Source organism: Alligator sinensis, unplaced genomic scaffold, assembly GCF_000455745.1.
Source record: "Alligator sinensis unplaced genomic scaffold, ASM45574v1 scaffold637_1, whole genome shotgun sequence".
NCBI lineage: Eukaryota > Metazoa > Chordata > Crocodylia > Alligatoridae > Alligator > Alligator sinensis.
Window position 1 is genome coordinate 1255353 of NW_005842368.1, and position 20226 is coordinate 1275578.

At 52.5% G+C, this 20226-nt stretch overlaps 1 protein-coding gene across 1 annotated transcript in view; it reads left to right on the plus strand.

Moving 5' to 3' along the window:
• EXTL3 (exostosin like glycosyltransferase 3) overlaps window positions 1–19857 on the plus strand; it is a 169991-nt gene extending 150134 nt beyond the window's left edge. Inside the window, 4 exon segments of the mRNA XM_014522552.2 lie at window positions 8278–8405; window positions 14371–14515; window positions 15606–15734; window positions 19306–19857. Coding sequence (XP_014378038.1) covers window positions 8278–8405; window positions 14371–14515; window positions 15606–15734; window positions 19306–19515 — 612 coding nt within the window. The 3' untranslated portion in view covers window positions 19516–19857.
• Window positions 19858–20226: the final 369 nt, after the last annotated feature.

The following is a 20226-nucleotide window of genomic DNA, read 5'->3' on the forward strand; positions in this document are numbered from 1 at the left end:
TTCTCACCATCGAATTATACTTGACACTTGCTGTAAAGCTGAAGTGTAAAACCTCACTACAACACTGGGAAGATTGGAGCAAAACATTGATTGGACTGGATTTCTATGCAATGTAAATATTGGCACTGGTTTTACTTGGAGCTGTCATTAAACAAACCCTGGATCTCAATCTCGACGTGGCTACATCTGCGCGTGCTTTTTAAAATCGATCGGGCTAACGGATGACCAGAGGAGCAGATTGATATGATTGAAGGGTTTTGCTTAACGGTGCAGGTTGGTGCGTTTTCGGAGGCACGGACAGCGGTGGAAGTCGAGTGCTGCGCGGTGACCCGCTGTCCTTGGAAAGCATCAGAAACTTCTGATGGGATATTTCCCGACCTGTTGACAACCACAGCTCATGTTTTAAATCTGCCGGCTATTTGGGTGGGATTCGTTATTTGGAGCCAAGACTTGGTGACATTTCTGCAGGATGACACGGTGGGCGGGTTTAATTGACAGCAGAGACGCTTCCCTTTATGAGAGTCGTCTCTGCATTTGTTTTTTTATGAGGAAAGCTGACTCTCATTACAGCAAGTGGCAGAGAAAAACCCCAGGGAAAGGCCAGAAGTAATGAAAAAGGCAGGCAAAAGTCATGCGTTGTTTTGTACCCACGGTACTATGGTGTTCCTTCTTTTGCATTTTTGCGTGGAGGTAATGCCTGTGGCTTGCGTGTTGGGACTATAGCGGTGGCTGACCCATTGTGGAACTGGTATCGTTCGTTCTTTCATGCCCCGAGTAACTTCATCAACCCGTTATCATGTAATTGCCTCCCCTAATGGTGGCTGCTAAACTTCGGTGTTGTCCCAGGGCTCGTGCGCTGTGGCCCCGGCCCAGCAAAGCATTAGAGCACGTGCTTAATTTGAAGGCAGTGAGTAGTCCATTGGCTTCACGTGCTTTAAGTAGAGCATGTGCACTAGTGCTTTGTTGGATGAAGGTTTTGGCTCTGGGTTTACTGATTAGACAATTGGGGAGTTGCAAACGTTGGGGTAAGCTGCTCAACTTACCTTTAAGTTGGGGTAAGCTGCTCAACTTACCTTTAACAACAATATAGGGTAAGCTGGTCAGTTTAAAGGTCCTGTGATTATAAAAGAGGCCAAACAGGATGACCTAGTCCAGGGGTGCTCGATCTGAAGTGCAGGTGCCACAAGTAGCGCGGGTAGCCTCTCTGTGTGGCACATATGGCAGGAAGCAGAAAGCAGAGCAGCGGATCAGGTAAGGGACAGGGATTGGAGTGGCGCTCGGGGAGGATGTGGGGCGAATTTGTGGTACACCTGCCAAAAAGGTTGACACCTTGCTGATCTAATCAGTTGTTCGGTCCTTAAAATCTCTGAATCTCTGACGTCCAGTTGCACAAGACCACGTCTGCCCTTGTCTTTTTGTTTCGGGATGTTGAGCCGGCGGGGTATCTGCCTGTCCCCTTTACTTCCCCACCCGCATGAAGCCTGGGAAGGGATTAACTCATTGAAATGAAGGAAGTGCCTTGTGATTCCCCGGTGGAAAGTGTTCTGGAAGGGCAGAGTGTCATTTAGTTTTATTTTAAGTTTATGACTAAGTCATGAAAAATCTCTCTTAATGCCCTCTGAGTATAGACCTTGACTTTTTACTTTGCTGCCGTAATAACCTTCCTTTTTTCCATTCAGCCCAATAAGCTACAGAACACGTTTTATACCGGTAATGTCCATTTCATGCCCGACAAATTCAGTGGGCTCTTTTTTACAGTCCCATTGAAATTTAAAAACCTTTGAGGAGATAGCATTTGATTCAAGGATTTTTATTTTTTAACATTCCTTTTTTTTTTTTTTTTTTTTTTTAAGTCGATGACATTTCTGACACAATTAGTCACTTAAGCTGGAGGAGAGAAGTTCCCCTAAAGACCTGGCTGGATTTCTCTACAATTCTGTCTCGTAATTTATGATGCATCCATTTCCATGGTTCATGGACGCAACGTACACATTCAAAGTCAAAGCTAATACTGCATATATATAGCAAGAGTAGCCAACCCCGCTTGACCACTTAGCAGATGGCAGGAGCTGGAAGGGACTTCCGTATCTGTAGTACAAGGTCAGGAAAAACTTTGGCTGAAAATAATTCTCTGAACGTCCTTTGCAAGGCTCAGAAGCTCGGGTTTGAAAGGACCAGGGAACGATGCAGCGAGGGCTCCTTCGTGAACCACCGCTCATGCTCCGGCTCTGGTACTTCTCTAGGGAGTGTGTACAGGGCCATCACGGGCAGATTTGGGATTTGGAAGAAGCAGGACGCAGATGATGTGGTACCTCATTGCATACATGCACCATCTTTTTTCTCCAGCTGAAAAGAAACTAAAAGCTTTACTAATGTGCTAGGAGCCTAGGGCTTTATTCGTCGGTTTGTTTGCAACAAAAACAACTATGGTTTGATTGGAACGTCCATAATTTTGCTATTCCTACATTACGTCTAAAACACGCACAACGGACCAGGCCAAAAAAGAATCGAAAGGTGTTGTTTCATTAGCGCCGTAGTCATTAGGATGAAAGGTGCATCGCTTTCCTGTTCATAAAACAAAATATAACCCTTCTGCGAGTCTGGACAATGCATCCGATGCTTCCCTGAATGCTATTTCCACACCTTAGTTAAAGTTTTTAGTTAGAGTTAAAAATCATCTCCAGGGCTGTGAAACGGGAGCTACATTATAAGGAGCAGCTCGCGCGCGGGAGATTTGCCAAAGCAAGGTTAGCATGAGTAGTGAAACATTTAAGACGCTTAAAAAGGAGAGCGGGTTGGTAACACCTGTGGAGTGAAGAGTTTAGAAGGAATCAGGTAGATTATAATGAGCCATGAAGTCAGTGCCTGGCTAGAAATGTTGCTGTCGCTGCCAAGCAGTTGGTTTTAAACTTTGGGTGGACCAGGAATTAAAGTGGGGTGCGACTGTACCCCGCCACCCCCCGCTCTGGGAGCAACCCGGGCATTGGGACGAGGCATCCCCAGACCTGCCACGTTTTGGGTGTTTCCTCTTGGTATTTTGGGTTTGATAACTTTTCACATCCTCTAAAAGGCCAAAGGGCTAAGTGTATCCTGAAGTCTTTCCCCCTTGTAGCACGATCGCTCTGTGCGCTAACGGGCTGACTGCAGAAAGGCTGTTCAGTGCCAGCGGGTCCAGCACGTGGCTCTCAAGGAACGACTGCGGGTGCGGGTTAAATTTGGGAACTGGAGGCATGCAGCACCCTTGTTTCTACACGGCTCCAGTGGTCACTTGGGATCTCTCGGCCTTGGCCGTGAGCCCCTCCAAGCCAAACGGACCGAGCTTGGGCCTGCTAGAAATCTAGCAAAGACTGAGGTTTGACATCTGAAAATGCAAAATTCTCCAAGAGGCAAAGCTTTAGTTAATCTGAGATCACGGTGCAAGAGGTTCAGTACTAATTCCCCGGCATGGCCTTTGTTGTAAGATGGCCTGGTGGTAGACTGTGGGGAAGGAAGCCCTTCTTACAGGCGTAGCACGGTGTGGTCCTCCGTTTCCAGCACAGCAACTCCATGACATTCATTGTCAGCCTTGTAGCTGAGGTTGCCTGCCCGGTTTCCAGTGCCTATGGTGCCGCTTTGGTGCAGCTCCTATCTCCTAGGGCCGGGATGCTCAAGCCAGTGATTCTTGCAGCATCTTTGTACATTTTCTAGAGTAGCAGCTTAACGCCAGTTCACGAGAGCCGATTTGTTTTTCCCACTGGAACCATGAATTGCAGCTGCATTAACCAAGGTCTGCTTTGACTTCTCCATCGACTCAATCCATGTCACGTTGCTCAGTAAACTTGCAGGAAAACAACGGGTAATTCGATCAACCGTTCCCACCGCATCCTTCAAAGTTATTGATCCACAAGTAGCTTACATCTTAAATACTCTCAAGCAAAACTGGTTGCCTCGTTATAACAATACATGCAAAATGCATTAGACTCAGCCACCAAACACGTGAAATTCTGGAAATGCAAAAGTAAAAGCTGGAATCGTTGGTAATTTTATTTACCGTGTATCTAACATAGTTGTTAATGGCATGAGCAATGCCCTCACTTAAAAAGGGCATGGTTTCTGTGTTTCGGTTTTACTTGCTTTCCTGTGCTGTGCAGTGTCGAACTGCAACCATTTATCAGCAATGGTTTTTGTGTTTAATATCTGAGGGTTTTGTTGTGTGTGGTTTTTTTTAATGGATAAAATTCCCTGGTCTATAATGGGCACCGAGCAACTAGAGCTATTAGATTGGATTTATGTAAAATATTGAAATGAAAAGAAGAGTATTTATTAGTTTCGTTGGCAAAAAAATGAAATTCCAGAAACATGCACGTACAGTGTTTATATCCTTATAAATGTGTCTGGAGCAAAGGTAAGCCCAGAGCAAACCCATTTTGAAAGCACGATGCTCCTGAGCTCTTTTTCTTTGGATGCGCCCGGGGTTGGGGCTGGGGCTATGCGCTCGGCGGCTGCTGGGGGTGGGGGGCGGGGGGGGGGAAAAGCCACAGGACACGTGGGCTCCGGGCTGGTGGAGGAGATGGGGCCTGACCGGCCTGCAACAGCTCCCCGGAGTTGCCTGTGTGGCCTGTGAGCCCAAATAATTGCCTGCCCCTGGCCTAGGCCATCAGTAAGCATGACCCTGCAGGCTGCATGATCAGTAGTCTGTGCCATTGCCGTGACACGCGCCTTAGAGGTCAGGGCTGGATGGCACCGTATCTCAAAACGATCAGAAAAAAAATCCCTGCTGGCGATGGGGCAGAATTTGGTTCGTAATGAATATAAAGGGGATTCTGTTCTGCGCTGGACTGCGTTTCTCTCGGCCTCTTTATCCGGTCCGACTGTCTTAACGCAGGGGCACCAAGCAGCTAAGTCATGAAAAATCTCCCTTAATGCCCTCTGAGCCCAGACGGCTTTGTACTGCACCACGCACCTGTTGCCTCGGGTTGCCATCTTTTTCTCCAAGTCTTGTCATGGGCCCAGCCTCAGGAAAGTAGTTGCTGAGCGTGCCACAAGTCCAGGCATCTCCTTAAAAAGTTTTTGAAGTGGGTCTTATCTCCAGTCTCCCCAAGGCAAACAGCCTCAGTCTTCAGGGGACTTCCTATCTATAACCCAAGTTTGAATTTTGCTCCTGCATCGAGGCTGAGTGGAGCCAGACTGCCAGGCTTGACATAGAAACTGCTTCGGGTAAATGCCCTCTCACATCCGCCTTTAGTGCTGGGCCAGAACTAATTCATGCCTAGCCTATAAACATTTGAAGTACCCGGCTGCACTGGGTAAGGGCTCCCCATCAGCGTGGTGCAGGGTCCGGGTCCTGTGCCCCTTGCAAGTGGTGGAAGAGGAAAGGCTTTGACCCCTCTCCCAGGATACTCCCTGCATGCTGCTCCAGGGTCTTCACGTCGGCTTCTGGGTCAGGAAGTATCTGAAAAATAAACAGGTCCACCCGTTGTTGCTTCTGGATGGAGAAAAAACTGTTTCACCGGTGCTTCTCCTCCCTCTCCTTTCATATGTCCACCATCCACACGCAGGCTGCCAGAGGCAGCGGCCTAATGTGTAGAGCGTCGAACACACTTGGGTGCTAAAGAAGATAGAAAAAAGCAATGAAAAAAGTCATCGACTCAAGTGAGTTCATACTTCGTGTGCAGACACCACCGTATTCGTGAGCTGCAGTCTCCTGATGGGCATCCTCCCTTCGGTATCCGAATGATATCAGCCCTAGTGCTAATCATTAGGTGGATTTGGCACAAGAGTTGCAAAGAGGAGGAAAGGATTTTTTAAGAAATCAAGGGTTGTTTCACAAGGCATCAGGACAAATGAGGTGCGCTGCAAAAATGCAGCATGCGACATCTATCGGGGAGCGAAACCCAGTTTGTATTGCTGAGATGCATGCAGTGCTGAATAGGTCCCAGCTGAATACAAGGCCATTATTTATGGGGGCGAGGGGGAGACTGGCCGATGTTGGAAAGTACAGGAGCTTCTCTTGAGCGGTTCTTGCAATAGCTGCAGGATCCCGACGCCGACTCCGAATCAGTCGAGAGCTGGCACACGAGATGGACCAAGCTGCCAGGCTGCTTGTGTTTGAACCAGAAGGAGGGGGAGCCTGCAATGTGTCGGAGGCAGGAAGTGTACAAAGGCCATTGCGCATCCACGTAACAAAGTGGTGATCCTGTAATTGTCACTGGGCATCGGCTGATGAACGATCAAAGAGCCGGAAATGGGGGTTAACGGCTCTACGTTAAAAAGGTCAATTGGCCATGGGTGTTTGGAGCCCCGGTAAATCCCGTTCTCCTGAGCCCGTGCAAATAAGGGTCTGCACAGCTCGGGCTTTTCTGTGCATGGTTGCTCTGTAAATCTTGCACTCGAGTCTGTCCCAGGTCACGTCTCCTTGGTGTAGGCTAAGCTCCTGCCCTTCGTGGAAACAGCTCCAAGAGGAACTTGCGCTGCTCGTGCATGAGCTGCCCAATTGTCGGCGAAGACGAAAGGCCGGCCAGTGCCAGCACATGGGAATTTTGCAGTTCTCCGTGTCACCCAGACCTGCAGCCGGAGGGTATCGTCCAGGACTTGTGCCACTCTCTTGCCTGGCACCCCCAAGCCGCTTCCACAGCCTGTCGCTCTTCCAAGACCTTGTCCTCCCCGTCCCCAGGCTGCACAGCCCAGACCCTCCCCGTCTCCCATTTAGCTGTCTCTCTCCAGCCTCCGAGAGGCCGAGCAAACTCCTTTCTCTTGCCCGTTGTTTCACGCACGGCAGGTCCTCTCTTACAGCCCTCTGCTGGACTTGAGGCAATGGAAACAGGGAGCCAAGCGCTACCCTTCATAACTTCTCCCTCCTCTGCTCACCGGCTGGCGTGAAGTCACCCCAGCACCGGGCCTCGGCCATTCAGTTGTTCGTCTCTTCTGCCAAGAAGGCCCTCTCTGAATGAATTCATCAAGTCGCTATCCGCTCTTGCAGCGCTCATCCCGTACCACTTCTTCCAGCTCCATCCCCCATCTCATCCCCTAGTATCTTCTCAAATACCAGCTGATGGAGCGCTGCCCCCCAGGAGATGGTACGTGTTCACGGTACCGTCCTTCGGACCGGTTTGACCAGCCCCGAAATAAACCCCCAACGCTAGACTCGGCACGGCACTTCTCCGCCTCCCCTCTTCCCTGCGTTGCGTTTGACGAGCATCCATATTCTCCTCTGCGGATTAATTGGATCGGCAGCTCCAGGATTGCGTGAAAGCTGCTGGCTCGGGGCTGGCCTTGATATGCTCTGGCTTTTAGTTGCGTAATTTGTTCGCCTCTCTGCAATAAATTGTTCATGCTTTGACAGAGCTTCAGTGAAATATTTTAATGTGTTCCTGTTGAATGGTCCATTTTTTTTCCCTGTAGCTATTGACAGACGCAAGCACTAACTCTGGCTTTACATGGGGATTTAATCGTACCAGCTGTCATGCAGATCCCCGATACAAATATTTTCTACCCTTAATGGTTTCAGCGCGGTTCTTTATATGATCAAACGTAATCTTATTTAATGGAGTTTTATTGCCACGATGCCACATTCTTTTACACCAGGTTAGACTTGCTTTTTTAGCCTCGGCCAAGTTGTTCAGAGAGCAGCAAAATTGATTAAAGGGTTGGCGTGATTGACTTCTAAGGAAAGACCTAAGAGAGCCGGGGGAAGGGGGGTAGCAGCTCGGTCCCGAGTGAATCGAGAAGAGTATTTGGCAGCGGTTCTCATTTGAAGGGTGGGATCAATAGCAGAGGGCAAAGTTTAGCCTGGACTCAAAGGTGTATGGCTAGGGATGAATGTACGAAAGAGAAACTTTAGGATGATTATCTGGAGCAATTTCCTGGAAATGTCTTAGATTTGATTCCTCTCCCAGGGGAAGGGATGAAAGTTTAAGCCCACAATACAGTTAAGACAAAGCGCTGGAAAATACATCACGGTACCCAGTCCTCCAGCGGCTGCTCAAGTAGCTCCTTCTCATCTCTAATTTCAGCGATGCTCCGATTCACGCGTGTTAAGGCCAGAAGGGGCTGCTGATTGTCGGGACGTGACCTCCCCTGCATTAGGGAGCTTTCAGGCAACGATCAATTAAACGTCACATGTAGCATCGATCCTTTGGGGCTAGATCCTCAGCCCGAGGATTTGACTCCATCGGACCGCAGCGGTCTCGAAAACCTCCGCGTGGAGTGATGTTCCCGTGCCCAGCCGAGATGGGCTGCATCTCTGCCTGCGTTACAGCAGCGCGTCGCTATAACTGCTGCCATGTGTTTGCATGCTAGGTCGTCCGCACGGAGAAGAACAGCCTGAACAACCGGTTCCTGCCATGGGACGAGATCGAGACGGAGGCCATTCTCTCCATAGATGACGATGCCCACCTTCGCCACGACGAGATCATGTTCGGGTTTCGGTGAGTGGCAGAAAACGGGGACGCGTGCGGGGGAGTGGGGTTGCTGGTTGTTCCAGCGCTGTCTGATGGTTAAAGCCAGGGGCTGGTATCGAGGGAGGTGAGCTGCCGTTCCTGCCTGCGCTCCTGGCTTCCTTGGGGCAAGTCGTGCAGACCGGTGGTTTGACAAGCGGGTGCTTAATATTCATCGCCGCTATTGAATGCACGTCCTGATTTTTCAGAGCGGCTGAGCACCTGCTGCTCTCCCTCGACCCAGCTCGTCCAGAGTTGCTCGGTGCTGCGGCTCCTAACTAGGGGCTAAATGAATGCTCGTACATTTGCTTTGAGATCTGCGGATGAAGGGAGCTACATGCAGAAAGGGTCTCTCTCTCTCTCTCTCTCACATACATCCACGCTCACCCTCCAAGCCCAAAATGAAAGACAGTTATTCATTTACCAAGTGAAGGGCTTGACAGTAGGGAACGCCAGAGCCTAGTCCTACTATGGACCGCTGTGCTTATGCATCATCTTCAGTGACGTGATGCCATGCTCTGTTCTCCGCAGGACCCCTCCTTTGTTTCAGGTCCAGACAGGGCAACACTTGCTCACTGGGGAGCTGATCAGTGCTTAGGTTTTCTCTTCTGCGTCCCCCATATGGTCCCCTGCACAGTATTCTTCCCCTGCTCTGGAGGAAGATTTATTCATTTCCTCATGGGCTTTTTGCTTCATTTTAGGACCTGAGAGCTTCACAAACAAGGGGTGGATTTATTGCAACACCCTGGGATGTGTATGCGTGTAGGGAGTCAGGAGGGAGGCATTTTCCTTATTCTGCAAGCTGAGACAGAGGCGAAGGTCAAAAGTGTCAGCTAATTTGGACTGCCCAGTCTGAGATGCCTCAGACTTCATTTTTCATGGGGCATAATTGTGTAGCGCTGTATCCGTTCGAAGCCCAGCTCTCGTGGACTTCAGTTGCAGCAGTGAGCGCTCAGTGCTTCGGCAGAGCAGGCCCCAGGGTCTCGCGTCGCGCACCGAGAAAAAGTGAGTGGCCCCAGCACTGAGTTACTAAGCATCCCATGCAAACCGTGTCTGGTTCTCCACGTGCCTGGCCCCGAAGCCCCTGCTTCCTTCACTACCTGCTTTCCAGTTTCCCCAGCAAATGAACCAAGGCTCCTACAAGCATCAGCCCCTCTCCCTGTGCTCTTCCCCGTCTTGCCCCCCATCTTGTGCACGGTGTACACAATAGAAATAATGATATACAATAGAAACTCTGTTGTGTACCATTGATGCCCACGCTGGCCATCAGCAGAGTTGGGATTTTTAGAGGCGCTGAGCCATGAACTCAGAGACAAGTTGTCATCCTCTGAGAACTAGCGCTGGAGGGGGGGCGGATGCACGCTGCCAGTTTTTGCTTCAAAGCAGGGGAGTGCCAAGGCATTGCAGAGATTGGTCACTTCCAAGTTTCTTCCAGGCTTTGGAAACAGCTTTGAATGGAAATTAAAAAAAAAGAAAAAGTTGGTGAGAGTAAGACCATGTAGCATAAAATATTCCAGCCCAGACCAAATTCAGCAAACGCATCGGCTGCTGAGAGCGGAGCCTCATCATCGGAAATGTTGGGCAACTCTAAACACGGGGTGCTACCAATCTCTCCCCTATTTTGGCTGCTCATTATTTAAACCCACTGAGAGCCTTCATTTTAATACTTCTCAGCATTTCGTGTAAGGGGGACTGCGATAGCCTCTACTTAGTCATTAACAGGCTGCATTAAAGTTTCCATGCAGCCTTGGACGTACGGCCCGCAGGTCAGATCCGGCCCATGGAGCTGCTGCGTCTGGCCTGCGGGGCTGTGGGCAGGCCACGGAGCTTGAGGACGTGGCCGGGGCAGGCAGGGTGCTGATGGACATGGCCCTTGGCAGTAGGAAGGCAAGCACGGACCATGCAATACTGCGCTCAGGTTCCCTGTTGCTGCCTTCCTGCCCCTGTAGTGACTGCCACCACACCACAGGAGCCGCTACTCAATGCCCCAGGCCAGATCCAGCATGCAAGGAGACCCTGGGGTCCAAAACCAGGCCTGGACCCCAGGTGAGGGTGACACCTCTGTATAGGGAATCAGTCTTAGGTGAGTAGCTCCTGTGCTGCTGATGCCAGTCCAGCACAGGTGGGTACTGAGAGAAGCTCTTCCCTCATTCGTGGCTTTAGTCCCCTTCCAAGGTGCTGACACCTCTCCCTTTCCACCATCCAGGGGGGCCTCCTGCACAACAATTTAGAAAATGAGGGTTGAAGGGAGCTCAGGAGGTCGCATCTAGTCCTGCCCCCTGCTCCAAGCAGGACCAGCCCCAACTCCATCATCCCAGACAAGGCTTGGTCTACCTGGGTCAGCTTGGGGAAACCGGTTCTGATGGACTCTGAGCTCTCGTCACAGCAGGTCGTGAGTGCTTCCTTCACCTCCTGAGTCTCTCCTGGGGACTGTGCAGCATCCCTTTGGCGCAGGGTGACAGCTGGCACAGCAGACGGATGACAGACTTTATTGCTTGCTTGGTTTTTTGGTTCCGGTATCAGCTTGGGGTGAGGGCATTGGCCTCTTGTTTATAAGGATCCTAAGAAAGTAGGGCCGGAAGGGACCTCATGAGATCATCTAGTCCAGCCCCTGCTCAAGACCGGATCATCCCTGACTCACCCATCCCAGCTAAGCGTCTCTCCAACTTGTCCTTGAAAACTTCCAAGCGTGGGGGCTCCACCACCTCTCCAGGCAGCCTGCTCCAATGCTGAACCACTCTCAGAAAGTTCCTCCTAATTTCCAGACTAATTTTCCCTTGCTGCAGCTTGAGGCTGTTCTTCCTAGTCCTGTCCCCTACAGCCATCTCCATCCTCTCTGTAATCACCCCTCAGGTATTTGAAGACTATTATCAAATCCCCCCTCAGCCTCTTCCTCTTCTGCAGACTAAATAACCCTAGTTCTTTCAGTCTTTCCTCGGCTGTCATGCCTCCGAGGCCCCTAATCATTTTGCTTGCCCTCCACGAGACTTCCCAATCCGTCCACATCCTTCTTGAAGTTTGGGCCCCAAACTGGACACCAGTGCTGAATAGAGTGGAGGAATCGCTGCCCTTGATTTGGAAGTGGCACTCCTGTTAATACAACCCAGGAGACTGTTGGCTTTTTTTTGCAACGAGAGCACACTGCTGGTGTACAATCAGCGAGCTAGGGCAGGTGGGGAAGGCAGCCAGCTCCCCTCGGCCAGAGGGCTGGGTTGGCCTGGTGGTTGGGAGGGGGGTAAGTGGCAGAAACACCAGGAATCCCAGCAGAGCCCCATGGCGGGGGTGAACAAATGAGCCATTAAAGCAGAGGTATGGAATACGTGGTCATCCTTTTTCTCAGGCACTGCCGCTGACGGCGGCGGGGTGCTTTGTGGGATCAGCATCAGGCCAGGTAGGTTGCTACCTACACTTAGTGCTCGCCTCTCCGAGCCAGGTAGTCTCACTGCTGTGTCATCCCCGGCAGCTCCCATCCATCCCCTCAACCTCCCTTTTCCCCCAGCTGCAAGCCAGCAATGCTTATTTGCCTTAAAGCAGTGCCTGGTTAAGGCTGTATTGATTAATGCTTGAGAGCCTTGAAGGAAAATTGTTCTGTAAGTGCGTGGTATTATTATTGCTCACCCCCCTCTCCCGTCCTCAAAGCACTCTTCTCCGACATTGCCTGCTGGTGTTAATGCACCGGAGAGCGCCTGCTTCCAAAGGAAGGGAGACTGGCGACACTCTGAGACCGAAGCATTGCCTAGTAACCATTACCCCATAATTGCATTATTTGTCTAAACCTTATTATATGCCGTAGGTTGTAATTCTTAGGGCTGACGCTTCGTCTTCCTCCATCTGCTGTTGAGCAGTAAGTAGAGTGACAATTATATTGCTAAGAAGCAGGGGCTGGGAGCCCGGGCCTCTGCGCACCTGTTAAAGGGAAAAAAATGGTAGACAATTATGTGAGGGAAAATAAAAGCGGCTCCTGAATTCCAGGGGTCGATTGTGCTGGCAGAGAAAGCGCCACAAAGGGAAGGGGGTGGAATGAGTTCATCAGCGCTTGAATAGTTTGTGCCCCAACTTTGAAAACAAAGGCCTGGTGGATGATGGGAAATATGCACAAGGAGGTGCCTGGCAGGCGGGCACTGGCTGTGAAGAAGCTGGCAGGCTTAGTTATTCACATTTGCATTACAGCGTTGCACTGGATTTTTGTTCATTTTATTGGCAGCAACTCTAGGGAACGTGTTGGGGTTTTTTCTTACCATGATCGCCAGTGTGATTAGCGCTCGGGGGCTTCCAGACTTTTTCTGTTAGCACCGCCAAGGAGGTTGGGGTAGGTGGGAGCACATCTACGCTACGGGGTGCAAGACGGTCCCCAAGTGTTGGCTTGTTTCCCAGCTGTGATCAAGGGAAAACCCCTTCTGGCAGCGAGGAGCCTCCCACGCAGGACACGTTCTGTTAGACTAGAGACCGCAGTTAATTTATCGTATTTACCCAAATCCAAGACTGCTTTGAATTTAAGACTACCCTCCTAATAGTTGCGATGTAATTTGTCCCACCAAAGCAGTGGCAGGGCCTGTGCCTGTGTCTGCTCCCCCTGCGGTCTCCGCACCACGCGGTCTCCCCCACACCCTCCCCACGGCGCCGTTTCCTCCTGCGCATCCCTCGCCACGCTCCTTTTCCCCGACTGAACGAGCCACCCCAGCCTGGGGCAGGCTGTAGCTTAGCTCCAGCTTCGGCCCTGAGCGCAGAGCTGTGCTTCCACCTGTTGCTCATATCTAAGGCAGGCAGGTACTCAAATCTAAGACTTGTCTCCCTATGGTGATTGGGGGACAGAGCCTAGTCTTGGATTCAAGTAAATACAGTAGGTCTTAGGCATTTATTAGATCAAATGAAGTGATCTGAAAAGAGCCAGCAGCCCCACAACATCGAGTTGGATTCATGCCTAGGTTAGGCATTACTGGTATGCTTTCTAATCATTCCTGGTGGTTTCCTGATAACCCTGTGGGCTCCTCCTGAGGGGAGGGCATCAGGCAAGGAGAGGGTATTACGAGCACTTGCTCACTGTCTAGGTCACCTTTCCCATCTGGTCTTGAGCTCTCTGGTATGGATGTGTCAAGGTGTAAGGGAGCGTAAAGAGCCTTTACATGGGGCACCCGCAGTACCAGGACCTGCATGGGCAAAAGGGTAGAGTAGATGTTGGCAGGCGGGAGCCCCATCTCGCACACAGTTGGGTGGCAGTGGCGGGTCACGGGCAAAGCCCTGACCAATTCTTGCTTCGCAGAAGTCCAGCACTTGACATCTGTGAGTGTTGGGGTGTTTTACACATGCTAAAAGCATCGGCCTTACAGCTCCCCAGTGAGACAGGTCAACATTGTCCCCATTTCACAGATGGGAAAACTGAGCACCAGGGTGAGTTTAAGGACCTCTTCACAATGATAAAAGAAGAGCCAAGAACAGGACTTGGATTTCCTGACTCCCAGGCCCAGGCTTTGACTATAGGCAGAGCATTTTCCCTCTCTGAGAAGGGAGGTGGGCGAGATGAGAAATGGCGATTACGTTGGGTGGAGCACATAAAGCGTGGTGGGATGCTGGAGTAAAAGAAGCTGTTGGCAGGGGGTGCGTTTCCCACTTAAAATCATAGAAAACGAGGGCTGGCAGGGACCTCAGGAGGTCACATCTAGTCCAACCCCCTGCTCCAAGCAGGACCAGCCCCAACTCCATCATCCCAGCCAAGGCTTGGTCTCCCTAGGCCTAGTGTCTCAACGTGCGGGGTAGGGAATGGTCTGTGAGTTGCATGACACCCAGTGTTGGAAAGGGACTTGAACAGTAAGGGAGGTCAACAGGAAGAGTTTAGCCCAGATCGTGGCTGATCCTCTACCGCCAAGCTGCTGTCGTGAGCTGGGTGGTTCGTCTCTCCTCCAGCGTCCGAGCGTGCTAATGTCCTTTCCCCGCTGAAACGTCTCCTTTCTGTTGGCAGAGTCTGGAGAGAGGCGAGGGACCGTATCGTTGGCTTCCCCGGGCGGTACCACGCGTGGGACATCCCCCATCAGTCCTGGCTCTATAACTCTAACTACTCGTGTGAACTGTCCATGGTGCTCACTGGTGCTGCCTTCTTTCACAAGGTAAGAGCAAGTGGTCCTACACCCCCCACCCGCCCCAGGTACTTTTTTCCAACCTTGAGCTACTTCATAGAAAGGCCGATCTTTTGCAACAGAAACGCTCGTTCCAAAACTGACTCTTGCTCCTCCGATGGCCCATGCAGGCTCCATGGCTCCCTGCAGATTTAAACGTGGCCAAATAACAGCGATTCTCAGTTTCCCGGGAGATGCCACTCGTTTTAGGAAAGATGCATGTAGCAGAGAGACTGCAAACAGGTCCTGCCCCGTTTCAGCAAGGCTCTTGGATGTTGTGCTGCGGGTCGCAGCGTTGTCTGTTAGCAAATCCACTGACCTGCCCCGCAGAAGTCCAGGTTCAGATTCCCGAGCTGGGAGTCTCCATGTCTGCTCGCTGCTGTGCCTCCACGTATCGTAGTGAAGGCCTGTTTCAGCAGAGCCACGAGGCACATCAGAACCGAAACGCTCTAAGGCTGAGAGCAAGGGGATTGAGACACTCAAGTTTAAGAGAAACTGAGATTGCAAATTTGCAGATTATTCCCCCAGGTTCCTCCAGGAAAGAACGTGGTAGCAATCCTGTTTTGCGACCTAATGCTAGATGCTCCAAGGGACTCCCCGTAACGGGTGGCACAAAATATAACAGGAAAAGGTTGTGGGGCTCAGGAGGTGGACATGGGGGTTTGCATGCCAGGTGAGTGTTAGGCATTGACAGCAGGGTAGGAGCAGATTCGGAGAGAGGCCCCCTGACATGTTCAGTACCTTCCTCCTGTGCAGGGAGGCAATGGGCAGCAGACTGGCTTGATTCCCTTGGAGGGACGTGTCCCTACAGGACTCCTCGTGTCCTGTCATCTGCCCCAGTGGAGCAGGAGTCCACCGGGCAGAGGCAGCGAGCTGTGGGGGACCCGGCCTGGGGACTCAGTAGTTGCAGGTCTGTAACAAAGAGGGTTTTTTTTGCTGCTCTGCCTCTAAGAAGCAGAGCCTCTTCCGAGGCAGGGGGAGTTTGTCGCCCGCGGGCTTTGGGTTGCACCCGAGGTTAGTCTGTCACCAGTTGCCCCAGCTCTGTTTGTTACGGCTGGTGAATCTTGCTCATGTGTTGCAGTACTACGCATACCTGTACTCCTACGTGATGCCCCAGGCCATCCGTGACATGGTAGACGAATACATCAACTGTGAGGATATTGCCATGAACTTCCTCGTCTCTCATATCACCAGGAAACCACCCATCAAGGTAAAGAGCCAGATGGGAGCTTGTCTTTGTTTCAGGAGAAACCATTATTTATCCCAGGCCACTGAAAACACACCTGTCGCAGCCTCCGAGCTCAAGTTGGGGAGGGCTAAGGTATCCAGTCGCACGCAGCCAAGATCTCCTGCTGTCTAAATGGACTCGAGTTGGTTCAGGCTCCATCCACACTTGACCTAACCGGGTAGATGTGCCTGGCAGCATAGGGCAGAGTTGATGGCCAGAGCTGGATCAGGTCCCTGAGAATCCCCTAATTCAAGCCCTTTCATGCCCAGGCCTGTTTGAAACCCCCTCCAGCTGTGCTCAGGGTTCGAAACAGTCCGTCTTTGAGACCAGCAAGACCCAGACCGCGGAGGGCTGTGTGGGTCTAAGTCACTGCCTTTAGAAAGCACGTCATTTGTTCTCCCCTCTGCCCTGCCTATGTCTTAGGCATCAGCCAGACATTACACTTTAGACATGATTAACCAGTTAATCATGTCTTAAAAGTGTAACCCAGCTCCATAGTTTCATAGTGCTTAGGGTCAGAAGGGACCTAAACAGATCGTCAGGTCCGACCCCCCGCCCCGGGCAGGAATGAGTTCCAGGCTCATAACACCCCAGCCAAATCTCTGTCCAGCCTCCTCTTGAAGACCCCCAAGGCAGGAGAGAGTACCACGGTCAGGCAGCTAATGGTGCAATAAAACAGGAAGCCAGCCACCAAGTTATTGCACAAAATACATGTGATTAACTTCGTGGCTGGTTTCCGTTGCTCCTTAAATCGAACGTGTGGCCAGTAGCGTCCCCGTGGGCCAGCGGTCACTCATCGTCTATAGGATCAGGACTACTGGGCGGCCCTGGTGCGGTCCCAATCCTGCTGATCAGCCAAAGGAGAGCGCTGCAGCGGTTGCGACCTGGGATCCTGATTTTCCAGTCATTAGCTGATAGTTGGTCGGCTCCAGGGACTGCACAGGGACTCTCCAGGTTGAATTCCCCTCGAGCCGAACCCCAGGGGAGTCTCATCCTCCTTTAAGAGCAGCGTGCATCCAAGCTGACGCGCATCGGTGTAGCCTGGGTTTCAAAGGGGAGGTCCAGCACTTCAGGCAGATCCAACCCCGTCAGGTTGGGGGCACTCATCACTTCTGCGGGCACAGGCCCGTCTCTGCCCCTGCCCACGGGACAGGCCCTACCCCAGGTGCCTCGATCTCGGGTTGTTCGTTCATCCGAGGGTTCAGACCGGGGGCTCGTCGCTGGAGCGTCGCAGCCTCTGCACAAGCAGTGAGGTGAATGCAAGGAGGGGAGGGTCGGTGCCTTGTTTCCTGCGCTTCCCTTCCGGTTTTATTGTTGATCGTTGCCGCGGACTCGGGGCACAAGCCGGCAAAGTGCCGTTTTCACCAGGCCCCCTTCTGTGTAGCCCTGTGAAATCCAGCAGGCAGATTTGACTTCAGCATCCGTCATCCCAGGCTCCTGGTTTGTCATCTAAGAAGATAAAGTAGCATAATCCCGGCCCAGAGGAAACCGGCCTCTTGAAGTCTAATCCCAGTTTGGCCAGTGGCTCGTTTAACACTTTGTGGTCTGCATTCAACGGCCTTCGATTTAGGAACGGTAGCAGCCAATTGGGTTCATCCAGTCAAACTCTCTAAACCACTGGGAGCCAGCCTTTTTGGCAGGTATGCCACAAATTAGCCATTCCCCTTCCTCGAGTGCCAGTCTGATCCCTTTCCCAGGCCTGCTCTGCTTTCTGCTCCCTCCTGCTGTGCTACCTGTCCCCTCCCGTACCTGCCCTGTGCTCTCCACACAGACCACTGGTTGGCCAGCCCTGCTCTAGACCAGGGTATCCCAGAGCTTGGCGCCTTGCAGAAAGGGGCAGTAAAATCAGGATTGCTCTTGTCCGCCCTGCACCATTCCCTCCGTCCATGTTTCCCATCATGCCTGGAGCAGCCTTGTCCTCCATCAAGTGTACATATCTTCTGCAGAGCCCAGCCAGCACATACCCCCAGCTCACCTGGGCAGGTCTGCATCTAGGCTACTCCAGTAGCTTTGAACCTGCCACCTGGCTCTCTTTGTATGCAAGGCATCCAGTGCACTGCTGGGGTTGTGTCTGGGGGCCTGCGTCCCCATCTCCGTGCCCGTTCATGGCATCATTAGGGCTTGACTGGCACGGAGAGTCTGTGTTGGGGAGAAGAGAGCCAGGGGCCCAAGAAGTGCCCTCGGGCGTGCTAAGGAAAAACAGTGGCTGGGAGGAGGGAGATGAAACGAGGAGCAACAGGGGCAGAGCCTTTACTGCAGCTAAAAATAGCCCCCGGTGTCTCCCGGCGTCCCTTTCCCATGGGCACCGTTGCTGTCGGTGCCACGTGGACGTGGGATGGCAGGCAGGGGTCTCTTGGAAGCGGTGCAGGCATTGGATGCACTCGAGCTCCCTAGTTTTGGTCACTTCCTACACCCATTCGGGCCAACAAGCACGTCCTGAGAGCAGGCATTTTTATGCCATCTTGATATCCGTGGCTCCCTCCTCGACCTGGCGGTGCTGGGAAGCAAGAGAGACCATTGAGAGCCGGCAAGGAAGACGTGACTCTCCCAGGAGCAGGGTGGAGGTTCGGGGGGTGCATTTCCTCTCGGTCTCCCATTCGCTCTCTTTTCTTCCCTATCTTCACCCCCCCTAACGAAAGAAGACCCACGTTCCTTCTTGGCCAGGTGTTTCCATGTATTTCCATCACCCGGCGAGTTTGCTGGAAGCCAGCACGCAGCAAGGACAGGAGCACCCAGCCAAGCCCTTTCTGTTTTGGGATCTCTTTTGGCAGATAGGAAGTGAGCGTCTTCCAGTAGCTCAGAAACGTGCCCAGCGATATAACGCGGAGGCAGCTGAGCAAGGAAACCTCTGCACATAACTTTGGTGGTTATATAGCCGCTAGGGCATCAGACACGGACTGACTAAAAAGAGTAGGATTGGCAGTGATGTGATTGTGAGAGCATTGCTGGGTCCTCATGAGTGGGAGCGGATAACTAGACTGATGCCATTGAAGAGAGATCTCCACCAGCTGCCGGGGACTGCTGGGTACACAAGGGGCGTTTCAATGGCACCCTGCACCAGAATAGCTAACCGTTTCCCCAGCCCAGCGTCGCAGAGCAAGGCCCCTCGTGCACGTGAATGATTCCAGCGAGGCCGCGGCTAATGAGGTTGCAGCAAAGTTTTTAACTGGGACGAGGTGAGCTGCTCTGCACACGAGAGAGCTGAGCCCCGAGGGGCGCACACACTTGGAGCAGCTCTGATCTCTCATGCTGCTCTCAAATCATTGGCCAGCGGGATGTCCCCGGGGTTGTGCTGGGAGGGGGACCCATGTTTGAATGGGACGCCACACCCGAGTTCCTGAACACCGGCACTCAACTAAAGGTCACATTTGGGGCCGTTAGGGAGCCCGAGCTTTCACGCAAGTCGGCGTGTCGCATGCCCTGGTGCTTTCAGGTGCCCTGCCTTTGCTGTAGGCTGACGGCCAAGCGCAGCGCTCCAGTGGCAGCCAGGCATGCAGCTCAACACCTGCAAGCCATGTGCCGGCCGATGCTGACGTTGTCCCTCTCTTCCCAGGTGACCTCACGCTGGACTTTCCGCTGCCCAGGCTGCCCCCAGGCCCTTTCGCATGACGACTCTCACTTCCACGAGCGGCACAAGTGCATCAACTTCTTCGTCAAGGTGTACGGGTACATGCCCCTGCTGTACACCCAGTTCCGCGTGGACTCGGTCCTCTTCAAGACCCGCCTGCCCCACGACAAGACTAAGTGTTTCAAGTTCATCTAGGGAGGAGGGGAGCCAGGCGGTCAGGCGCGCTCGGCACGCTGGACTGCGGCAAGCAGCTGGCAGACCACGGTCTGGCCGAGGTTCCCGGGGAGCGATGCCCCCAGTGTTGACGGTGGCCTTCCCCCGAGCGACGGGAAGATCCTGGATCCCGATAGGCGCATTCGCTTCCCACGGCGACACTGTCGCACGAGACAGATCCCAACCGCATCCTGTGTAAAGACACTTCCTAGCGTCAGACACTGAGGAAACGGAGACTTTGGTTAGCGGCTCAGCTAGTGCGGTAGCCAAGGGCCACCATTTTTTTTTAATTATGATTGATGTTATTTAAAATGAAAGTGTTTTAGATTTGCTGTGTGAGGCTATTTTTTTCCTCCCCCCCCTTGCTTTGCACCTGCCTCCACTGAGCGACGCTGTAGGTGAGGACACACGGTGGACACGCCTCAGCGGGGACGGTGGGTCTCAGCCCCACGGTAGCTGCCGGGTCCGTGTTATCCTGTGTGCTGTCTGCCCGCGAGGGAGCCGCTGTGGTTCTCCTCTCGGGCTCCTGTGCCCTAGTTGTACCAACCTGGTCCTCACTCTCCGCCTGACACGCCAAGCTGCGCTTCCCAGCCCCGAGTTGGACGAGCAGGGGGTTACCTCCACAACCCCAACCCCAGCTCTCAGTGTTTCCATGCCCCTGTCCTCCAGCCAGCTGGACTTTCCCCTGGGACT